At 38.8% G+C, this 18,771-nt stretch overlaps 1 protein-coding gene across 1 annotated transcript in view; it reads left to right on the forward strand.

The window, feature by feature from the left end:
- Nucleotides 1-18,771, forward strand: part of TBC1D22A (TBC1 domain family member 22A) — a 170,198-nt gene that overhangs the window by 103,645 nt on the left and 47,782 nt on the right. The window contains exons 9-11 of the mRNA XM_060777812.2: nucleotides 2,461-2,567; nucleotides 4,659-4,734; nucleotides 17,967-18,094. Coding sequence (XP_060633795.2) covers nucleotides 2,461-2,567; nucleotides 4,659-4,734; nucleotides 17,967-18,094 — 311 coding nt within the window. The remainder of the gene's footprint in view (nucleotides 1-2,460; nucleotides 2,568-4,658; nucleotides 4,735-17,966; nucleotides 18,095-18,771) is intronic.

Here is an 18,771-nt window from a genome sequence, read left to right on the forward strand (position 1 = left end):
TTTGAACTGCTATGCTGGCCAAAGCTGGGGCTAACAGCGGAGCTCAACCCGCTCCCTGGATTCGAACCACTGACCTTTCGGTCAGCAAGTTCAGCAGCTCATCTGTTTGACCCACTGCACCACCGGGGGCACATATATCCAAACATGATATGTATCACAATACTTTTTATCAGTGACAATAGAAAATCTTTAAGTAAGTAGTTTTCAAGTTATATATAGGAGTCTCTTTTCACATATGATACTTAATAGGAAAATGTATTGTCGGGTTAGGGCATGGCAACAAAACGTTACTGATTTATTTTGATTGGAACCCATGAAAGCATTCTTCCTGATGTCAGTGGATGTATTCTGGATGGAGGAAAATTGGAATCAGTTGCATAAATATTTTTATGCTGCCCTCCAATTGCATTCTTAGGGTGTTGTTGTTAAAAAGTTAATGTAACTGCGCTGTCCCTTTTATATAAAAAAGATTAAAATGATATCCAAAGCATTACATAGTGGTGAATGAAAAATAAGTAGCCAAAAGGCAAGCATTCTGTGGTGTGTATTGTGAAGATCCCTTACCTTGCCAGCTGGGGTGGCAGGGCCTAGAGGAGACAGGCTGGGTGGTTTCAGCTTAGAGGGCCTGGCAGGGAGCGGCAGGAGCCATTTTGGTTTAGGGAAAAGCTCCAGTTCAGAGAGGGGGAGTGGCCTAGGCCTGGGCCAGCCCTGAAACAGCCAGGATTGGTTTGTAGAAGGGGGCCGGAGTTAGACTGTTGGAGGGAAAAGTGAGAAGCTGCTTTTAGTTAGTTCAGTTCAGTTCTGGTTGATGTTAGAGTGGGAGCAAGATTATAGAAGGCTTTTAGGAGTTCCTGTTAGGAATAGGCAGCTTGCCTGTAGTTTGCACAGCAAAGTAGGCTGTGGCAGACTGGTTACAGCTATTTTAGAGAAGAAATAGCTGGGTTTTGTTTAGGAACTGTAACAAAGATAGAACCATTCTCTCATGCAACCGTTACGCTTTTAAGAACAAGAACACTTTAATTGTAGCAGCCAAGCTTATGAAACTGCATTCTCTTCATTCTGTAACTTTTATTCAATAAACCTTTCTTGTTATTTTTAAAACTTAAGCCTGAGTCACGTGCCATTTGTGGAGTTAGTCCCTTTTCTTTTTAATTCAACCTCATCTGTTTTCCTACACAGAAGCCCTTTCAATAGGCAGTACGTGGTGGTGTTTTAAACAACCTTTTTAACATTTTAAATAGCTAGAGGGTTCCTGTTCATTTATTTTTATGGTGGCAGCGAAGAGTTTAAATAAAGAGACATCCCCTCAAGTGTTATCTAAGTACCAAAGTGGTGTGAATTCCTTATTAAAGGTGGGACAGTGTTGGGATCTGTTTGCCCCGGTCCAGCTATTGTTTGGCCATAAAGCCTGCCTTTATAATTAGGGGTAGATGGTGGGGATTGTGTGACCCCCTGCCCAAATAGCATAGTAAAGGAGCCTTTATAATTTGGTGGCAGCGGTGGGATTCCTTGCCCCCCTGCCCAGACGGTCCTAGTGAGTCTTTATATGTATCACCACTAAGAAGGCCCCCTTTTGATATCTACCTGCCCCACCTTAGATGATAGGGGCACCTGTCTAGGTCCCATTCATATAACACTTATAATAAAGGTAAAGGTTTTCCCCTGACGTTAAGTCCAGTTGTGTCCGATTCTGGGGATCGTTGCTCATCTCCATTTCTAAGCTGAAGAGCCGGCATTGTCCATAGACACCTCCAAGGTCATGTGGCCGGCATGACTGCAAGGAGCGCTGTTACCTTTCTGCAGAAGCAGTACCTATTGATCTACTCACATTTGCATGTTTCCGAACTAATAGGCCAATTATTTTAGTTTAACCCCCATGGTTCCATCCTATGGAATTCTGAAAATTTTAATGTGGAGAGGGACAATTATCAGGCAGAAAACTAGTTCCTCACCAAAGTATAGGAATTCTATAGAATGGAATCTTGGCAATTAAAGTGGAATAATAATGCTATAATTATGTAGTGTCAATGGGCCACTGGTCTTATGCAATGTGAGGGGTTTTAAAGGTGAAAATCAGTCATTTAAATTGAATCTGGTAACAGACTGGGAAACAACGCAATGTCATAATACAAGCATAATATAATTAAAATGCCAATTTTCAATTATGGCATAAGACAACTAATAGATGATTTAGTTACAATGTCTGTAAAGTTGTCAAGGGTATCTTACATTAGTTCAACTTTATCTCTAGGCCAGATAGTTATTTTCTAGGTACAGTTACATCTAATGTACTAGTTTAAACTACATACAAGTCTAAGAACTATTTATGGGGGCATTTTTGACACCATAAAGCTCATGGGAAAAGTTATTACTAAATATGAGGCATTGATTACTTGTTCATTTTGTTTACTTCATCGACATGCCTTTTTCTCTCCCCTTTCTTTCTCTTTTACAAAACAGAAGAAGAAGTGGAAAATTTTGATGTTTCCAGCTTGCCTACTGAAGTACTGCAGAACATTGAAGCTGACAGTTTCTGGTGCATGAGTAAACTGCTTGATGGGATTCAGGTAGATTGATTTCCTTTTCTCTAACCAATGGAGATAACTGATTAGTGTTGTAGTCTATAACTGAATTAAAGATGTTAAAGAACACTTCTGACTAGGAGGAAGTAGTAGATGCCGCCATCCCTGTATTGGGAAATGGATGCACACTGATTGATATATCTTAAAGGGGAAAAACTAAGTCTTGTTCATAACAAAATATTCAATATTGCTTTAGCCCAAAATGAAATAAGGCTATTTTGAGGTGCATTATGAAAGGCAATGGCAAACCTATTCTGAACCAATCTTGCCAAGAAAACCCTGTGGTAGGTCAGAAATGACTTGAAGACCACAACAAATTAAGAAATTAGTCCTTCTTAAGAATATAATGGTATTAACATATAATTCTTTGAAACAGTAATGTTTCTTCTCCTGCTGGGAAACATTTTTAAATGAGTAAGGAAATAAGTAAGGAAAAAAGCAGTAATGTTGAGGAGAAGAGATGTACAAAAACAGGAAAATAAGAAGATAGCACCTTTTAAAACCTTTAGCCATGCTTCAATTTGTGATTATATATTGTGACCCCATTAGGGAAGAAGGACTGTGACTTCCAGTATTATTAACTTATTGACAGGTGTTTCTTTCCATCTTTGCTAAATGCTGTTCCTCTTCACTAACTGCATTAAAATTCTCTATTTGTTTTGTTGCCCTTTCTTTCATGACATTTTCTAAGCACTATAAAATGCATTCACTTGTCAAAAGGCTGCATTTAAGAATATATTCTGCAGAATTTGATGGTATTTTAAATAATAATTGGCCGTCATAAGTAGTTTGTAGAATAAAATATTTAATATAGCTCAAATATGTTTCTGTTCAGAAGCACAGCATCTACCTGGGAACTGAGTACAATTCACCCACCAACTGCTATCAGAGCTGCCAGTTCTTTTGCAGCCATTATTTCTTGTCAGAACATAAAAATGTTCAGCCATTCCATTTGTAAATAAAATATTTTATGTAATTATTTATTTTCTCATAAATAGGAGTTCTCAGAAAGCCAAGTAAAATGCCCAAAATATGAGAAATTTAAATTCAGTAGTAGTAGAAATAATGACAATAATTATATAATAGGTTGATTCTGGTCTGTCACCTGTCTGTCTATCTATCTATCTATGGGCCTATTAGAGTAGACCTACTGAATTGGTGAGACTTATCCATGTGTTGTCTCACTATTCAACATTTGGTTCTTTGAGTTTAATCTCATTAGAGCTCCTCTATAGGACTTTATCCATGCTTTAACCTGTCATAATCATTGGTATTGGTGATAGGAGTTGGAATCCAACAAAAACTGTAGAGTCACAATGTTTCTACACCTCTGTAGAGCAGTGGTTCTCAACCTGTGGGTCCCTAGGTGTTTTGACCTACAACTCCCAGAAATCCCAGCCAGTTTACCAGCTGTTAGGATTTCTGGAAGTTCAAGGCCAAAACATCTGGGGAGCCACAAGTTGAGACCACTACTATAGAGGGATTTCTGAAATAATAATAATAATAATTATTATTATTATTATTATTATTTGTATTCCACTTCTCTCTTAAAAGAGACTCAAATTAGCTAACAATGTTAAAAATAATAAATGAATAATTTCAAACGTTAAACATAAACACTAAAATATAATAAAACTTAATATCCTATCAATTCCTTTATTAAAACAAAACAGATGTGCTAGTATTTAACCTAATGTCCTGACCCTGTTTTTCTACACTTTTCCCAATCCTTAGTCTAATTCTGATTATAAATTTTCCGTTGAATAACATGACAGTTTATGACATGCATTTTTCTAATTATGGACATATGTGTGGCAGAATACATGTTACATTGAATACATTGGCTTGAGCCTCAGCTGAAACGACATTCTCTAAACAACATAGTAATTGTGCTTAAAACCATCAGACTTTCTACCATAGGTTTTTTCTCCTTGTTTGAATTGCAGTTTTTCTCTTAAAGGAATTAATTCAAGATACTCATTCATCAAAGTGTGCTTAGGTTTTATGAATAGCTGATTTTCTTATCCTTTTGATGACATATATATATATATAGATTTTAAAATCTTGTCTCCTCAGGATAACTACACTTTTGCACAGCCAGGTATTCAGAAGAAAGTGAAAATGCTGGAAGAACTTGTTAGCCGGATCGATGGTAAGTCTCAAAAGCTAAGTGAGACTAAATGGGGTGAAAGTTTAGTTAAAAGCGCTGTGAGCTGCTTTGCCAAAGCCTGTGCTACGATTTGTCCCCGCCATAATGCAGTCATTCGCAGGCAAGGTGTCGCCCTTAATCAGCTTGTGGCACAGTCACATTTTGCAAACTTACTGCAGTGTTTCATTTAAAGGAAAGCTACTAGAGCATGAGCCACTCTCATTATGGTTTATTAAGGCAAAGTAATCAAAATGCAATGCCAATCTCTCTGTTGCAGACTAATGGCTACGTACAAAAAGCAGCCAGCATTCATTTTGCATTAAGCTCAATGGTTGTAGTGATACAGAAAGTCACATTGGTTGTTTATAGTCGTCTTTTGGTGCTGTGTTTTGTGCCTATGTGTATCGTTTTGCTACCAGGAATGTGTGAATAATTTCTCTGTGGAATGCAATTAATTACAACTTTGGAAACAATGTCCTTAATATTAGAGATAAATTACAGGGGAGTGCAAGGGTAATTTTAGATTATGCTTTCATGTCTCAGGCTACTTTGAAACATTTTCTACCTTCATCCTTAAAACAATTCCCATCATGAAATGCTGACTGTCATATTCCTGGAGCAGAGTTTAATTAAATGAAATTCAAGAGATAGTGCTTGCCCATTCTAAACATATTCTCTTGATAGTTCGTTAAGTTAACGAGCAATGTGATGCCGAGCAGAACTAAGCACATATTTGTGACACTGCCTGTCAGTTATGGTTGTATGTGTGTCAAAGAAATCCTATTGCACAAACTGCTAAGTACAGAATAAGCTTCATGAATAGATGGATTCTATTGTTCCATTATATACAGTGTAAGCCTAGTTACACCAGCGCTTAACTGCAGCAAAATTTCTATTTGCTTGGCTGTGTTTTAGCACTCTGAATAGTTAACGCTGGCCTTGAATATGCTTAAAGGTTAACGGTGTCTTCATAGGAAGCTATTCAGTGTGTCTCGTTATTTGTAAGGTCAGAAGATCTTCATTTTATATAAATAACTAGTTAGGAAGTAGGCCTGTTTGATCAAGAAAAAATTTGTTTCTAAAATCGATTTGTAATTGGGGTGTTTTTTTGTTTCGATATTTAAAATATTTACAAAACTTTCCAAAAAAATGTTTTGTTATTTACGAAATTTCGTAAATATTTACAAAACATTTTGTAAGTGTGAATGTTGCAGTAATGGTCACCTTGATTAGCATTGAATGGCTTTCATTTCTCCCACCCTGGACATTCCATAGATAAACTCCATTTGCCTAGTTTCCAACAGACCTCTGAGGATGCCTGCCATAGATGTGGGCAAAATGTCAGGAGAGAATGCTTCTGGAACATGGTCTGAAACCATGCCCTGAAAACTCACACAACCGGCCTCCGCGCGCCATCCAATTGGCTCCGGCTCCTGCGCCCTCCTCCTCCTCCTCCTCCTCCTCCCAGCTGTGTTGCAGGAAGTGCCAGGAGGAGGAGGAGGAGGAGGAGGGCGCAGGAGCCGGAGCCGATTGGATGGCGCGCGCGCGCTCACCCTTACAACCGGCCTCCGCGCGCCATCCAATCGGCTCCGGCTCCTGCGCCCTCCTCCTCCTCCTCCTCCTCCTCCTGGCACTTCCTGCAACACAGCTGGGAGGAGGAGGAGGAGGAGGAGGAGGGCGCAGGAGCCGGAGCCAATTGGATGGCGCGCGCGCTCTCACCCTTACAACCGGCCTTTGCGCGCCATCCAATCGGCTCCGGCTCCTGCGCCCTCCTCCTCCTCCTCCTCCCAGCTGTGTTGCAGGAAGTGCCAGGAGGAGGAGGAGGAGGAGGAGGGCGCAGGAGCCGGAGCCGATTGGATGGCGCGCGCGCGCTCACCCTTACAACTGGCCTCCGCGCGCCATCCAATCGGCTCCGGCTCCTGCGCCCTCCTCCTCCTCCTCCTCCTCCTCCTGGCACTTCCTGCAACACAGCTGGGAGGAGGAGGAGGAGGAGGAGGAGGAGGAGGAGGAGGAGGGCGCAGGAGCCGGAGCCAATTGGATGGCGCGCGCGCTCTCACCCTTACAACCGGCCTTTGCGCGCCATCCAATCGGCTCCGGCTCCTGCGCCCTCCTCCTCCTCCTCCTCCCAGCTGTGTTGCAGGAAGTGCCAGGAGGAGGAGGAGGAGGAGGAGGGCGCAGGAGCCGGAGCCGATTGGATGGCACGCGGAGGCCGGTTGTAAGGGTGAGCGCGCGCGGGCCGGGCGCCCAACAGGCAGGGGCGGTGCACTGCTGGGGTGCTTGGGAGCGCCGGATTGGCTCCCAGGCACCAGCAGCACTCAGCAGCCTCCATCCCATTAACGACACGAGCTGAAGCTCGTAAAATATATGGGGCTGCTGTTTCGATATTTTTAAACCCTTCCGGGTTTGAAAATGTGTTTTGAAATCGCGTCGGATGTGGTAAAAATAACGAATTAATAACGAAATAACGAATTAACGAACGAAACCGCACAGGCCTATTAGGAAGCAATTGTTCTCTGAAGTCTCTGGTTGTGACTCTTCTCACATGAATCGTTCTTTCCCCTTTCTTAGTGTATGTATAAATTGCATGGGAAGGACCATAGTACATTAAAAAATTACACAGTTCCTAAAGAGATGGTCACTAGAAAACTGTTGCACTCCAAGACTTGGAATCACTTCTGTACTTGAGACACACTCCAGGCCACGGTAAAATAGCAAAGCAGTTTATTGAAGAATATATGAAAAGCAATTCAGCAAAATGGTATAAAAACCAAAGCCCAAATATCAGGATAAATCCACAGAAATCAAAGTACATGAGTAGCATCAAAAACCAGGAATATAAAAGCAGAATAAATCCAAAATATAAGATTCAGGAACAGTGCTCAAAAACTTGGAATCATAAACCATGAACAAAAAAGGATCATAGAACATGGAACTAGAAATCCCTTGACTTGACAGAAGTACTATACTCAAACACCAACATTGCCCCAACTGGCGAAACAGTCTGCGGGAGCTCAAAAACGGCCGCGGGTGCATCCCCACTGTGGTGATTGTATGAAAGCACCAAGGGCAGCGCTGTACAAGGGTAGAAGAAAATCCACTCACCAGGATTCGTGGAAAGGAGTGAGTTAATGTGGTCCTGATGACGAGATGAGGGGGTGTAAGTGAAGGGCGGAGCAAAGTGCAGGCATCTGGGATGCCTGGGGTATGGAAAAAGAGATAGAGTGGCTCTGTGCCCAGAAAAACACGGCTCTTTCATCCACCTGGCCCGCCCTTGTATCCTATTACCGTACCTTCTTCTCTGCCTCTCAGATCAAACTCCTGAGGACTCCAGTGAAGTGGCACAGGTGCACATGTGCAAAATCTGAAAGGCAGTGAAGGAGGTGCAATAATAGGAAAATTACCATATTGTAATCAAATCTGATATTTTTTTAATTTTTATTTGGTGTGCATTGGAAGAGGGGATAAGGTTCTTATACGGCGAGTATATCCCAAACTATATTTTAACTGGAAAAGTTGGGGGTCATCTTATACGCCCAGTCGTCTTATATGTCGGAAAATATGGGTAAATCAAATTACAAACATTTTGAGGAAATACATAATGTATGCAAAACACATTCAGAAAGTATCACAGTGAACCTCTTTTCCTCCAAGATCAGTATTTACATCCATCAGGGTGCAATCTTTGGCTTGAGATAAAACCAGACTCTGCTTTGGAGTGCAATGGCTAGCTAGAGAACCATAAACCTACAGGTTCTCTGTTATGAGTTAGCATGGTCAAGAAATCGGTATGGTAGGTTTGTATCTTGATGCAGTAGGGGGAAATAACCTCCACTTAATTGAAGTCCCATCTCCAAATGGAATAGCACTTTTGGATTCAGTGCTATCATTTTGTTTGCTTTTTGTTACTGTAAACAGGGAAGTAGTGCCATGTGAATACTACTTTAATTTCCATTTAATTTCCTAGACTCTTTCTTTTTAGCATTGTCCTTTGAATCCTTCATAAAAGATTCATTCTTTAAAAAACTGTAACTTTGCAATTTTGGAAGGGGCCACTAATAAACAGTTGGGGGTTCTGGAGTTTCTGACTTCTTGATTACAATTGATAGAACTGAAAATTTTGTTCACAATCCTCACTCTAGGTATTGCTGTTTCTTTTTTTTCAATCATGCAATATGGAGGATCACATGTGTGGTATATAAGAAATACAGGATCTTCAGAATAATCAGGTTTTGTCATCTTCTAAGGGGATTGTTTTCCGGCTCTGTGGATTAAGTTTTCAATTTTGAAGGATTTGTTATTTTACAATATTTCTAAGAAATATGATTACTGTAATTCGGCAAAGCTGTTTTAAATCTTATCCTAAGCATTACAAGGAGGGAAAAATCCATTTTAATTACTTTCCTAAGGTATTTTAACGTAGACTGATCCAGAGTCTTAAATGCTGCAGGTTCGAATTCCATTCCTTGCATAAAATAGTAAGCCTTGTTTCAAACTCTGTCTATATGTTTTATTATTTTTTCCCCCACATGCCTTATTGAATTCATTGGTTCTGGGATATTTAACCAGTTGGTAAAACCTGCAATGTATCAATTAAAAATAACTAATATAGGGAAACTGAATATACATTTAAAACATTATGTGGTGCTTGTTTGATAGTACCTTATGATAAGAATCATAAAGAGATCCCTATGAATTTGGGCTTTTGTTGGAAATATGAACTTGAATAATTAGGACCCTTTACCATCCACAATAAACCTGCATAATTTATTAGCTTGCAAAGAGGCTTATTTCTATATTGGCTAAAGAAGAGGCAAGAATCATTCACCATGACGTGCATGTGTAACATCTGCTGTTATTCTGCTGAATATATTCGTTGAAAATGAATGGAGTGACCCACCTCCATGTTTCCTGCTGTTATGTTTCTGTACTGTTTATGATTTCCTCTCCTTCCTGGCTAGCCTACAGAATTGGGATAGTGGTTAGACCAGGGCTTTCTAGACACTATATTGTGACACATTGCCGCGTCAGCTGCATTGTGTAGGTGTGCCACATGAACTTAACAATAAACCTCTGGGTTTATCTGAAATAAGCAATAAATCATATATTTCAAAAAATATCAAGGAAAGGTTTCCATGAAATATGTTATGTCCTTGTAATTTCATTATTGTAATATATGTATGTGAAGAGACCACCAATTTGTAAAGATGGCACCCAGTTTGTAATGATGCCACCAATTTGTAACGGTTTGTAAAGGAGCCACCACTTTGTAAGGACTTATTAAATTGATAACTAATAGCTTATAATGTTGATTTGGCCTTTCTTCAATGTGTAGCATGGCTTAACTTGAAAGTATTTGTAACAGAGACTTGGCTTTAGAAGAAACTGTAACAAGTTTATTGAAGTATAGAAGAAGCTTGATGGTTTCAATGTTTCTTAACTCTTAAAGGCACATTTCTTCAGAGGTTATATTTAATACATTTCAAAAAACAACTCTTACGGGGACTATTCCTTCCACTGAACAGGTTTCAAACTTATTTTCCTTCAAAATGTGTTTATTTCTTTAACGGATTACTTCAGGTACAAGCTTATTCTTTCCTTATGTTATTTCTGTTGCAGTAAAGATTCTTTATTTCTGTTGCAGTAAAGGTTCTCTCCCCCTTTTGCTCATACACTGACTAATAATATAAATAAGTCAACTCGACCTTTCCAAACTACACAGGCTAAAAGCCAAAACCTTCCTGATTCTCAACGCAGTAGAATCAGCCTTTTCCTTTAGTTCTTAGACTACAGACTACCTTCCTGGTTCTCAACACACAACAGATCCAGCCTTCCCTGTAGTTCGCTGACTACAGACTAACTGTTTTAAAATGGCTACCCAGCCAAGTGGCAGTTGGCTCCGCCCCTTTTTCCATGGCAACTCAGCTCAAAGTGAGTTGAGCTGGCTACCATCCCCCCAATTCTGCTAGTTTAAATACTTACCCTTTTAAACACTGTAGATTAAAATTCACACTTCACCACAATGTATGTGTCTGTATATTTTCTAAGCTGTTCATTTAACCTCCAGTTCGCTAATAAAGCTAAATTACTGTGTTACAAAATGATGCATATTTAAAAAGTGTATCACCAACATGAAATGTTTGGAAAGCTCTGGGTTAGAGGGATTGGGAACAATCCCTCTCCTACTAACCTCTTTATTTGTCTACATGGAAGTGTATATAGTAGTCATCCATCACCTGAACTCTTACAGCTGTGAATTGAGTTATTAAATACAAGGCTGATCCATATTAATCATCAAGTTTGAAGAAGATTTTGGTATTTTCTGATCTGTGCCCTAAGTGCTGGATTGGTAGCACAACTGGTTAATCGAGTGCAATAAATTACTGCTGACCTAAAGGTGGCAAGTTCGAAGCCTGAGTCAGGGTTGAGCGCTCAACAGTAAATAGCTGTTTTTTTTTTAAAAAAAAAATAGCTGTTAAAAGAAAAAGAAAAAAGAGAAATGCCCAGCTCCCTATCGACTTAAGCAGTTCGAAAACAGCTGTGAGCTGTGAGTAGAAAAACTAGGGACCGCTTAAAGCAGGGAGGCTAATTTATGACACCATAAAAATGCCAGAGAGCAAGGAGGAAAGGCTCGCCGTCATAGTGGACAAAACGACAGCTCCCCCTGTGGCCGAATCAAGCAACCTCCTGGATCCGGTGGAAGATCTGCTGAATGGCCTCTGTCTGTCTGTATGTCTTGTATGTCAAAAACGGCATCAAATGTTTGCCGTGTATATGTGTATTGTGATCCGCCCTGAGTCCCCTTCGGGGTGAGAAGGGCAGAATATAAATACTGTAAATAACATAAATAAAGTGGCCTTGGAATCCACACTTTATTTTTTTTATCACATAAGATACCAATGATCAAATGTAGTGTGAATGTTCTCCTCCCAAAGTAGTCAGTTTTTCAAGTCATACTGCCAAATGTTAAAGATTTTTTTTCTCTACCCATCAGGAATAGAAGTCGGAAAGACTAGTTAGGTTGCTCTATATAAGCGGTTCCCAACCTGTGGTCCGTGGACCACCAGTGGTCCGCAAGAACGAAAATATGGGCCGTGGCCTCACCATTACTACACCGTTGCCTCGAAATCATGAAAGCGAGTGGTCTCTTGAAATCCTCTTACAGTGCTGAGGCAATGGGGATGTCGGGAGGGAAAAGCTTTACTACTCATGAAAGGTTACTACTACCAAAACTCAAGATTATTAAATATGGGTTTCTGTGGGTGAGCAAATGGCAACTACTAGATGGCATATGTTCTGTATCAGAAACTAGAGCTGATACAGAACATATGCAGTTTACTGAATCAGCACCACAAACAACCAAACTAAATCTACAGTTGACCAAAAACTGATTTGTAACCCTTTTGGTACTAATGTTGGAGAGTGGTCCCTGGTCAAAGTCTTCCCTGGTCCTTGGTCAAACAAAGATTGGAAACCACTGCTCTATAGCAAATGACTTATCATTAAGGGCTTCCTGAATCCCCATGTCAGAGATATTCCCCGGCAGTACCATTAAGGAAAGGCTGAGTGTGATGTTATTAAATGAGACATTTTACTTATGCAGTTGAGGAATCATTTTGAAGCCAAGAACATCTTTTGCGCGGGAATTTATTGAAGCATTTGATACAGAGAATGAAACTTTTTCAGTGTTCAAGAGTATCATTTTTATTCTACCACATTTCTCTTCTGAGATTCTACTTAAGAATAAAACATGGAATGATTATGCTAATTGTTGATACAAACATATAGTGCGTTTTGCATATGCGTGTTATTAACTAATCTGAATGCAAATAAATCTATTGCATAACATTTGTATATATAACTTTAAGAAATAGCCTGTTTCAGCAACATTCCCAATAGGTTTATGGAAGTTTTAAAAGTGCTGAGAGGACTGTTGAAACAAATTCACTCATTATTTCATATTGATACAAGCACTATTATTTTTTGAAGATTTAGCATAATTTTATTATTGCAAACTGCCGTATAAGTATTGTATGAAAAAATACTTTAAGTCTGAAAGATGGCAATAATTACATCTGCCGAGTCATTCATTACATCTGCATGGTTACTACCAGTGAAACGGAAAATTTAAATTTAGAATTATTGCCAGCCAAATTACCTTTATCAGTGAAATAACATCTGTTCACAATTACTTATATGAAAAAAGAGGAATGAATCGCTTCAGTCTCTGTGTTTCCTTTTTGTCTTTCTGCATATATTATGAAATAAATTGCAGATAAAGTGATGTACTTAGTTGTATATTTTTCAATGTGTTGGGGCAAAATACAGACAAGGCTATGGGAAATTCAAAGTAGCTATATATATATTTTCTTTTAAAAATGGAGTTGAAAAACTGTGAGTAACTCCAGCTCACTGCTTCTCACTCTGTTCTGAGGCTTTCCAATAATTGTATATTAATATGTGCTAGTGTAGAAGTTATTGTTTGTGAATAGCCGTTGTATATATTTGTAAGTAAACACGGAAATTCGGTTGAAAAAACTAAAGTGATATAGTAAATTTGTCAACATAGCTAAAGGAACATTCAATCTAAGATATATGGCTAGCTTCATCAGCTACTTCTTTTAGGAAGTCCTACGCATGCTGTACAGTAGCGTCTAAATCTTAACTATTAGTCTGAATTAGCCTGAACCCAGTGAATCATTTAATGGATGCTAAAACCACATGTTATGCAAAACTTTTTGTTTCAGTGGATCTTCTTTAGCCAGAACTAGCAATTAGATTTAGTTCCTGCATGTAAGTTGACAGTCAGCTTGAACATATACATGTGAATTCTAGGCAAATATTATTTCACTATATCATAGCACATGCTACAAATGATGATCATGTTTGCTTTCCCCTTAACTGTGCCACTAATAGACAAAACACACCCCCATTAAAAGAAAAACTGTTATGCATGTTAGAAACTTGGAATCCAATCCCTGGAGTTGGCATGATAAATTATAGGATCTTGAATAGTAGTGTGGGAAAATGTTTGGTTTCATGTGTGTGTGTTATATGTTTGCCTTGTTCTATCAAGAAGCCTAGGAAAAAATAGGAATATCCCACACATAAAAAGTCTATAAAGATATACTACACTGAAATATACTAGTGGATCAGATGATTGCAGAAGTCCTGTTGGTTAATATTGAATGTAATGTTTTAAAATGTTTAATATTTTTTTATTTATATATTATTTGAACTTATATGCCACCACTCCCCTGGGGCTCGAAGCAGTTTACAAGAACAGGCTAATATGTATTAATTTTAATTTTTATTGGAATTGTATGTTGCTTTAAGGCATTGAATAATTGCCTTTATGTAAGCCACCTTGAGTCCCCTCTAAGGTTGAGAAAGGCAGGGTATAAATAGGGTATATAAATATATAAATCCCAATTAGGGTAGACCCATTGAATAACAAATGGGGAGTCATGTCAGAAAGTAGATCCAGTTGGTTCAATGGCTGTATTCTGGTCAGAACTAAAAATACGATTGTAGCCGGTGTGTGCTGTTTCTGCGTTTCCAGCTGAAATTTAGTACTTGGTCCTGTATAACCCACTGATTTTCTTCTGAGAGCAAGTTGGTATTAAGCCCAAGAAACATTTGAAAGTTGTTTTAGAAGCTTAGACTGTGTGTGTGTGAGTGAGACAAAATCATGGTCAGCTGAAATTTGTCTTGAGTAACAATGTGCTATTTTCGAAAAATATGTTATAAAATCACATATTACACATTATTTTGTATGTAAACCTCTTAAAATATAGCTGCTAAAATCCCTGTTTCTTAATAAAACTGTAATTGTGGCCACATTTTGTAATCAGAATAAAAATAAATCATTTACAACTATAGAAACAATAGTTGATAAATATCTGTTTTCTTCCACTTGTTTTTAATATCTTCTATCATAGTATGAGTGTGTGTGTGTACAACACCTGTTCAAGATATAGTATAGTCAAAATTACTCTATAATTAGTTTATAGGCTTTAATTGGTTTATTTTTTTTATTCCTGTCTTTCTTCTGGCACCGGCCCAAAGCAGTTTACAACAGATATTAAAACAAAATACACTCACAATAAGCAAGGCGAAATTACTTGTAAAAAGTACTTTTATTAAAACTTTCATTTAAAGCACTCAAAAACATATTTCATAGAATCCTAGAATTGGAAGAGATCTCATGGGCCATCCAATCCAACCCCCTGCCAAGATACAGAAAAATCACATTCAAAGCACCCCCGACAGATGGCCATCCATCCTCTGCTTAAAAGCCTCCAAAGAAGGCGCCTCCACCACACTCCAGGACAGAGAATTCCACTGCTGATTAGCTCTCACAGACAGGAAGTTCTTCCTAATGTTCAGGTGGAATCTCCTTTCCTCTTGTTTGAAGCCATTGTTCTGCATCTAGTTGCCAGGGCAGCAGAAAACAAGCTTGCTCCCTCCTCCCTATGACTTCCCCTCACATATTTATAACTGGCCATCATGTCTCCTCTCGGCCTTCTTTTCTGCAGGCTAAATATGCCCAGGTCTTTAAGCCGCTCCTCAGAGGGCTTCTTCTCCAGACCCTTGATCATTTTAGTTGCTCTCTTCTGGAAACATTCCAGTTTGTCAACATCTCTCTTCAATTATGGTTCCCAGAATTGGACACAGTATTTTAGGTGTGGTCTGACTAAGGCAGAATAGAGAGGTAGAATGACTTCCCTGGATCTAGACACTAGACTCCTATTTATGCAGGCCAAAATCCTATTGGTGTTTTTAGCCGCTGCATCACATTGTTGGCTGTTCATTCCTCTGAAATATTGATATAATCTTAAGCGGCCAGAGAAAAGGTACAGCATTATCAGTGTGAAAAACTGAATGCCAACAAATGAAAAGATGTTCAAACTACAATTTCTCAGTCAGACACTCTAAAATTAGGCCATCTTATGGCTTCTACTATGGAAACAACATGCACATGGTGTCATCATGTTGAGACAGACGGTATATATTTTACTGTAATTAGGATGTTCAGGCATCTGCTGACCTGAGATTTCCATGTTGTCATCAATTTGAGATTGAGTGGCTCCGCAGTTCATTTCATAATGGTATGCAGCCAAGTGCTTTCAGGAAAGCATGTTATGATTCGTTTTGCCATTCAACTTTCAACCCAGCTTCTGCAGAGAATGAAACTTCCCAGACAGCCCATCTTATCATTTAGTGATTTTTTCATATGTATAATGCCTTTGGCAGAAGAGTACATTCCCTGTGAAATTTCTCATATGGAACCTGTCCTCACAGTAGATCTTCTTTATCATGTTCATTCATACATATTGTGATATACTTTATACTGGTTCCCTGGACCTGTCATTTTCTACCCATGGTCATTGATTTCATACTATGTCTTGGTTGTATTTTCCATTGACACATTTATTTCAGAACAAACTGGATGTGACAGGACCTGTAATGAATGCTGTGCTTCCATCATGCTACTACCTCTTGCCAATTGGTCCTTGTTTAAACTTTTCATCAGTCCTTATTCTTTACCTTGATTGGATGAGACAATATCTGTCTGATTGTCATATGGCATGCAATATGTTTTCAAGTGAAGGCAAGAGTCTAGGATGTCTTTCTTCAAGTAGTAGTGCTTTGAAAACTACTTGCCTGGATTAATGCAGTTGCTGTGACTAGAGCTGAAAAATTAAAATGTTTATGAAACTGTGTTGTTGAAGGTTTTCATGGCCAGAATCACTGGGTTGCTGTGAGTTTTCAGGGCTGTATGGCCATGTTTCAGCAGCAGCAGCTTTGAAGCAGCAAGGCTATTGAGTGCTAATCAAAGTGGCCAACTGCAACATTCACACTTGCTTCGAGCAGGCAAGAGTTCTTTCTCCCACCCTGGACATTCTGCAGATATGTAGACCTCACTTGCCTATTTCCAACAGACTCACAACCTCTGAGGATGCCTCCATAGATGTGGGCAAAACATCAGAAGAGAATGCTTCTGGAACATGGTTATGCAGCCTGGAAAACTCACAGCAACCTAGTTTATGAAACTATTTCACCTTCTGCAGTCTGCTTAGAATGTATCAGAAGATGGATACCGGTTCTATATATTACATTCATGTTTGACAAAGGTGAATTAAATGTTGTCTCTCATCCCTTTTTGTTTTAGGAGTAGCCTGTTAGTGGTTTCTTGGCTGCATTTAGAAGGGAAACAGCTAAAGAAATTGTAAAACTAGAACACAAATGAATTTGAAAACAAATCAATAAAGAGTATTAAACTCACCCATTATAAGTTTCTTTTCAACAGCAAGACAAAAAAAAATTAGGTGCAAACGTTTCATTTGTTCAATGGTTGGGTACAAAATAACAACATTAACGAGAGCAAGGATGGTGCTATTTAATTGTGACAACAGTGAATAATTTCCAAGCAGTCCAGGGTAAATTTTGAGAGCCCCTTCTCAAAAATGTATTTTAGTGCCCTTTCACCTTTCAAAATAATGATTGTGGTAGACTTCACAAACAAAACAAAATCAACATGCAGAACTTCGCAGACTTCAAGTACATAAAGTACTGTTTTATGAATTCTTGTTGCTATATGCATCATTGTTCTAAGCTAAAGGAAAGGTCGGTCAAATACTAAATTTTCCTCAATGATTTACAAAACTTTTAAAAGTATTACTTGTCAGTAGTTTAAAATGAATGGAATTCCAAGTTCGTACCATATTTTTTGTAGCATTGAATAATGCTAAATTTCAAAGCTTTGCAGACAGTCCCCAGGTTGAATCTCAAAGCACAAAATACCTTCAGGCACCAAACACGGTATTATTATTCTTCATCAACACCACCATCTTCATCCTTTCACATAGAAATACTAAATTGTGTGTTCTTAATGAAATGTGAGAAATTGTGGTGATTTAATGGTAAAATTACTGCAGCATTAATATATATGGCAGTTGGAGTAATGTTGAACTCAGTGCCACACTATCACAGACAGTATCTGCCAACATTCTTTTACAATACGTCTGAAATGTTGGTCTACTTTGATTTGCAACCTTGCATTTTCGCCATTGTCATGTCCCATTTTATTTGCTGGTCAAATGAATATTATACAATGCTTAGCCTATGCATGCATGTGGACATTCATGTAGCCCACACATACAGGTCCTTTTTGTGATTCATTATAACTATATGGAGCTCACAGAACAAACTATGTGTCTTTTTTTTTCTTTCAGAGCAAGTACACAGACACTTAGAGCAACATGAAGTGAAGTATCTTCAGTTTGCTTTCCGCTGGATGAATAACTTGCTGATGAGAGAAGTTCCCCTGCGGTGCACCATAAGGCTTTGGGATACATACCAGGTGAACAACCATTGAGTATGCATTATATCGCACTGTGCTGTTTGAAACCTCATTCTTCATACCTTTGCCTATTTAAAGAAACTAGACTAGTTGATCTCTATTGAGTTGTAAGGTACTTGACATTTTTGATGTGTACAGATTGTAATATTTAAAGCCAACACAGACAAGCATGTTTGCCTATGGTTATTATTTATTTGGTAGATGGAGTGTTTATCTTTCTAAATTTCACAGCACTCATAATTCTCCAGTGATCATTGTGAGCAGGGCCTTGAAAATGTCAGCTCAATACATTGCAGCTACCAAAACAGTAAACTGGAGGATACAAGGGAAGGGTTTGGAGCAGACCTGCAAAACTTGTGATCTTCAAGGTGTTTTGGACTTCAGCTCCCAGAATTCTTGGAAATTGGATAAGCCGAATAGGACTTCTGGGAGTTGAAGGCCCAAACATCTGAAGGGCCACAGGTTGTGCAGGCCTGATTTAGAGCCTTGGATTCCAATGTGGGGCACACCCCCAGAAGGAGGCAATTTTATTTTAAGGAGGGCAATTTCAGAATGAATTATTGCAAGTGAATTTTTTGCATTTCTTATCTTTCTAGGGACTGCATATCCAATATATAAATATGTATGTTGTGACATATACACTTTAAAAATTAAAGTTAGAATGTGTACAGTGATCA

Source organism: Anolis sagrei, chromosome 5, assembly GCF_037176765.1.
Source record: "Anolis sagrei isolate rAnoSag1 chromosome 5, rAnoSag1.mat, whole genome shotgun sequence".
Lineage (NCBI taxonomy): Eukaryota > Metazoa > Chordata > Lepidosauria > Squamata > Dactyloidae > Anolis > Anolis sagrei.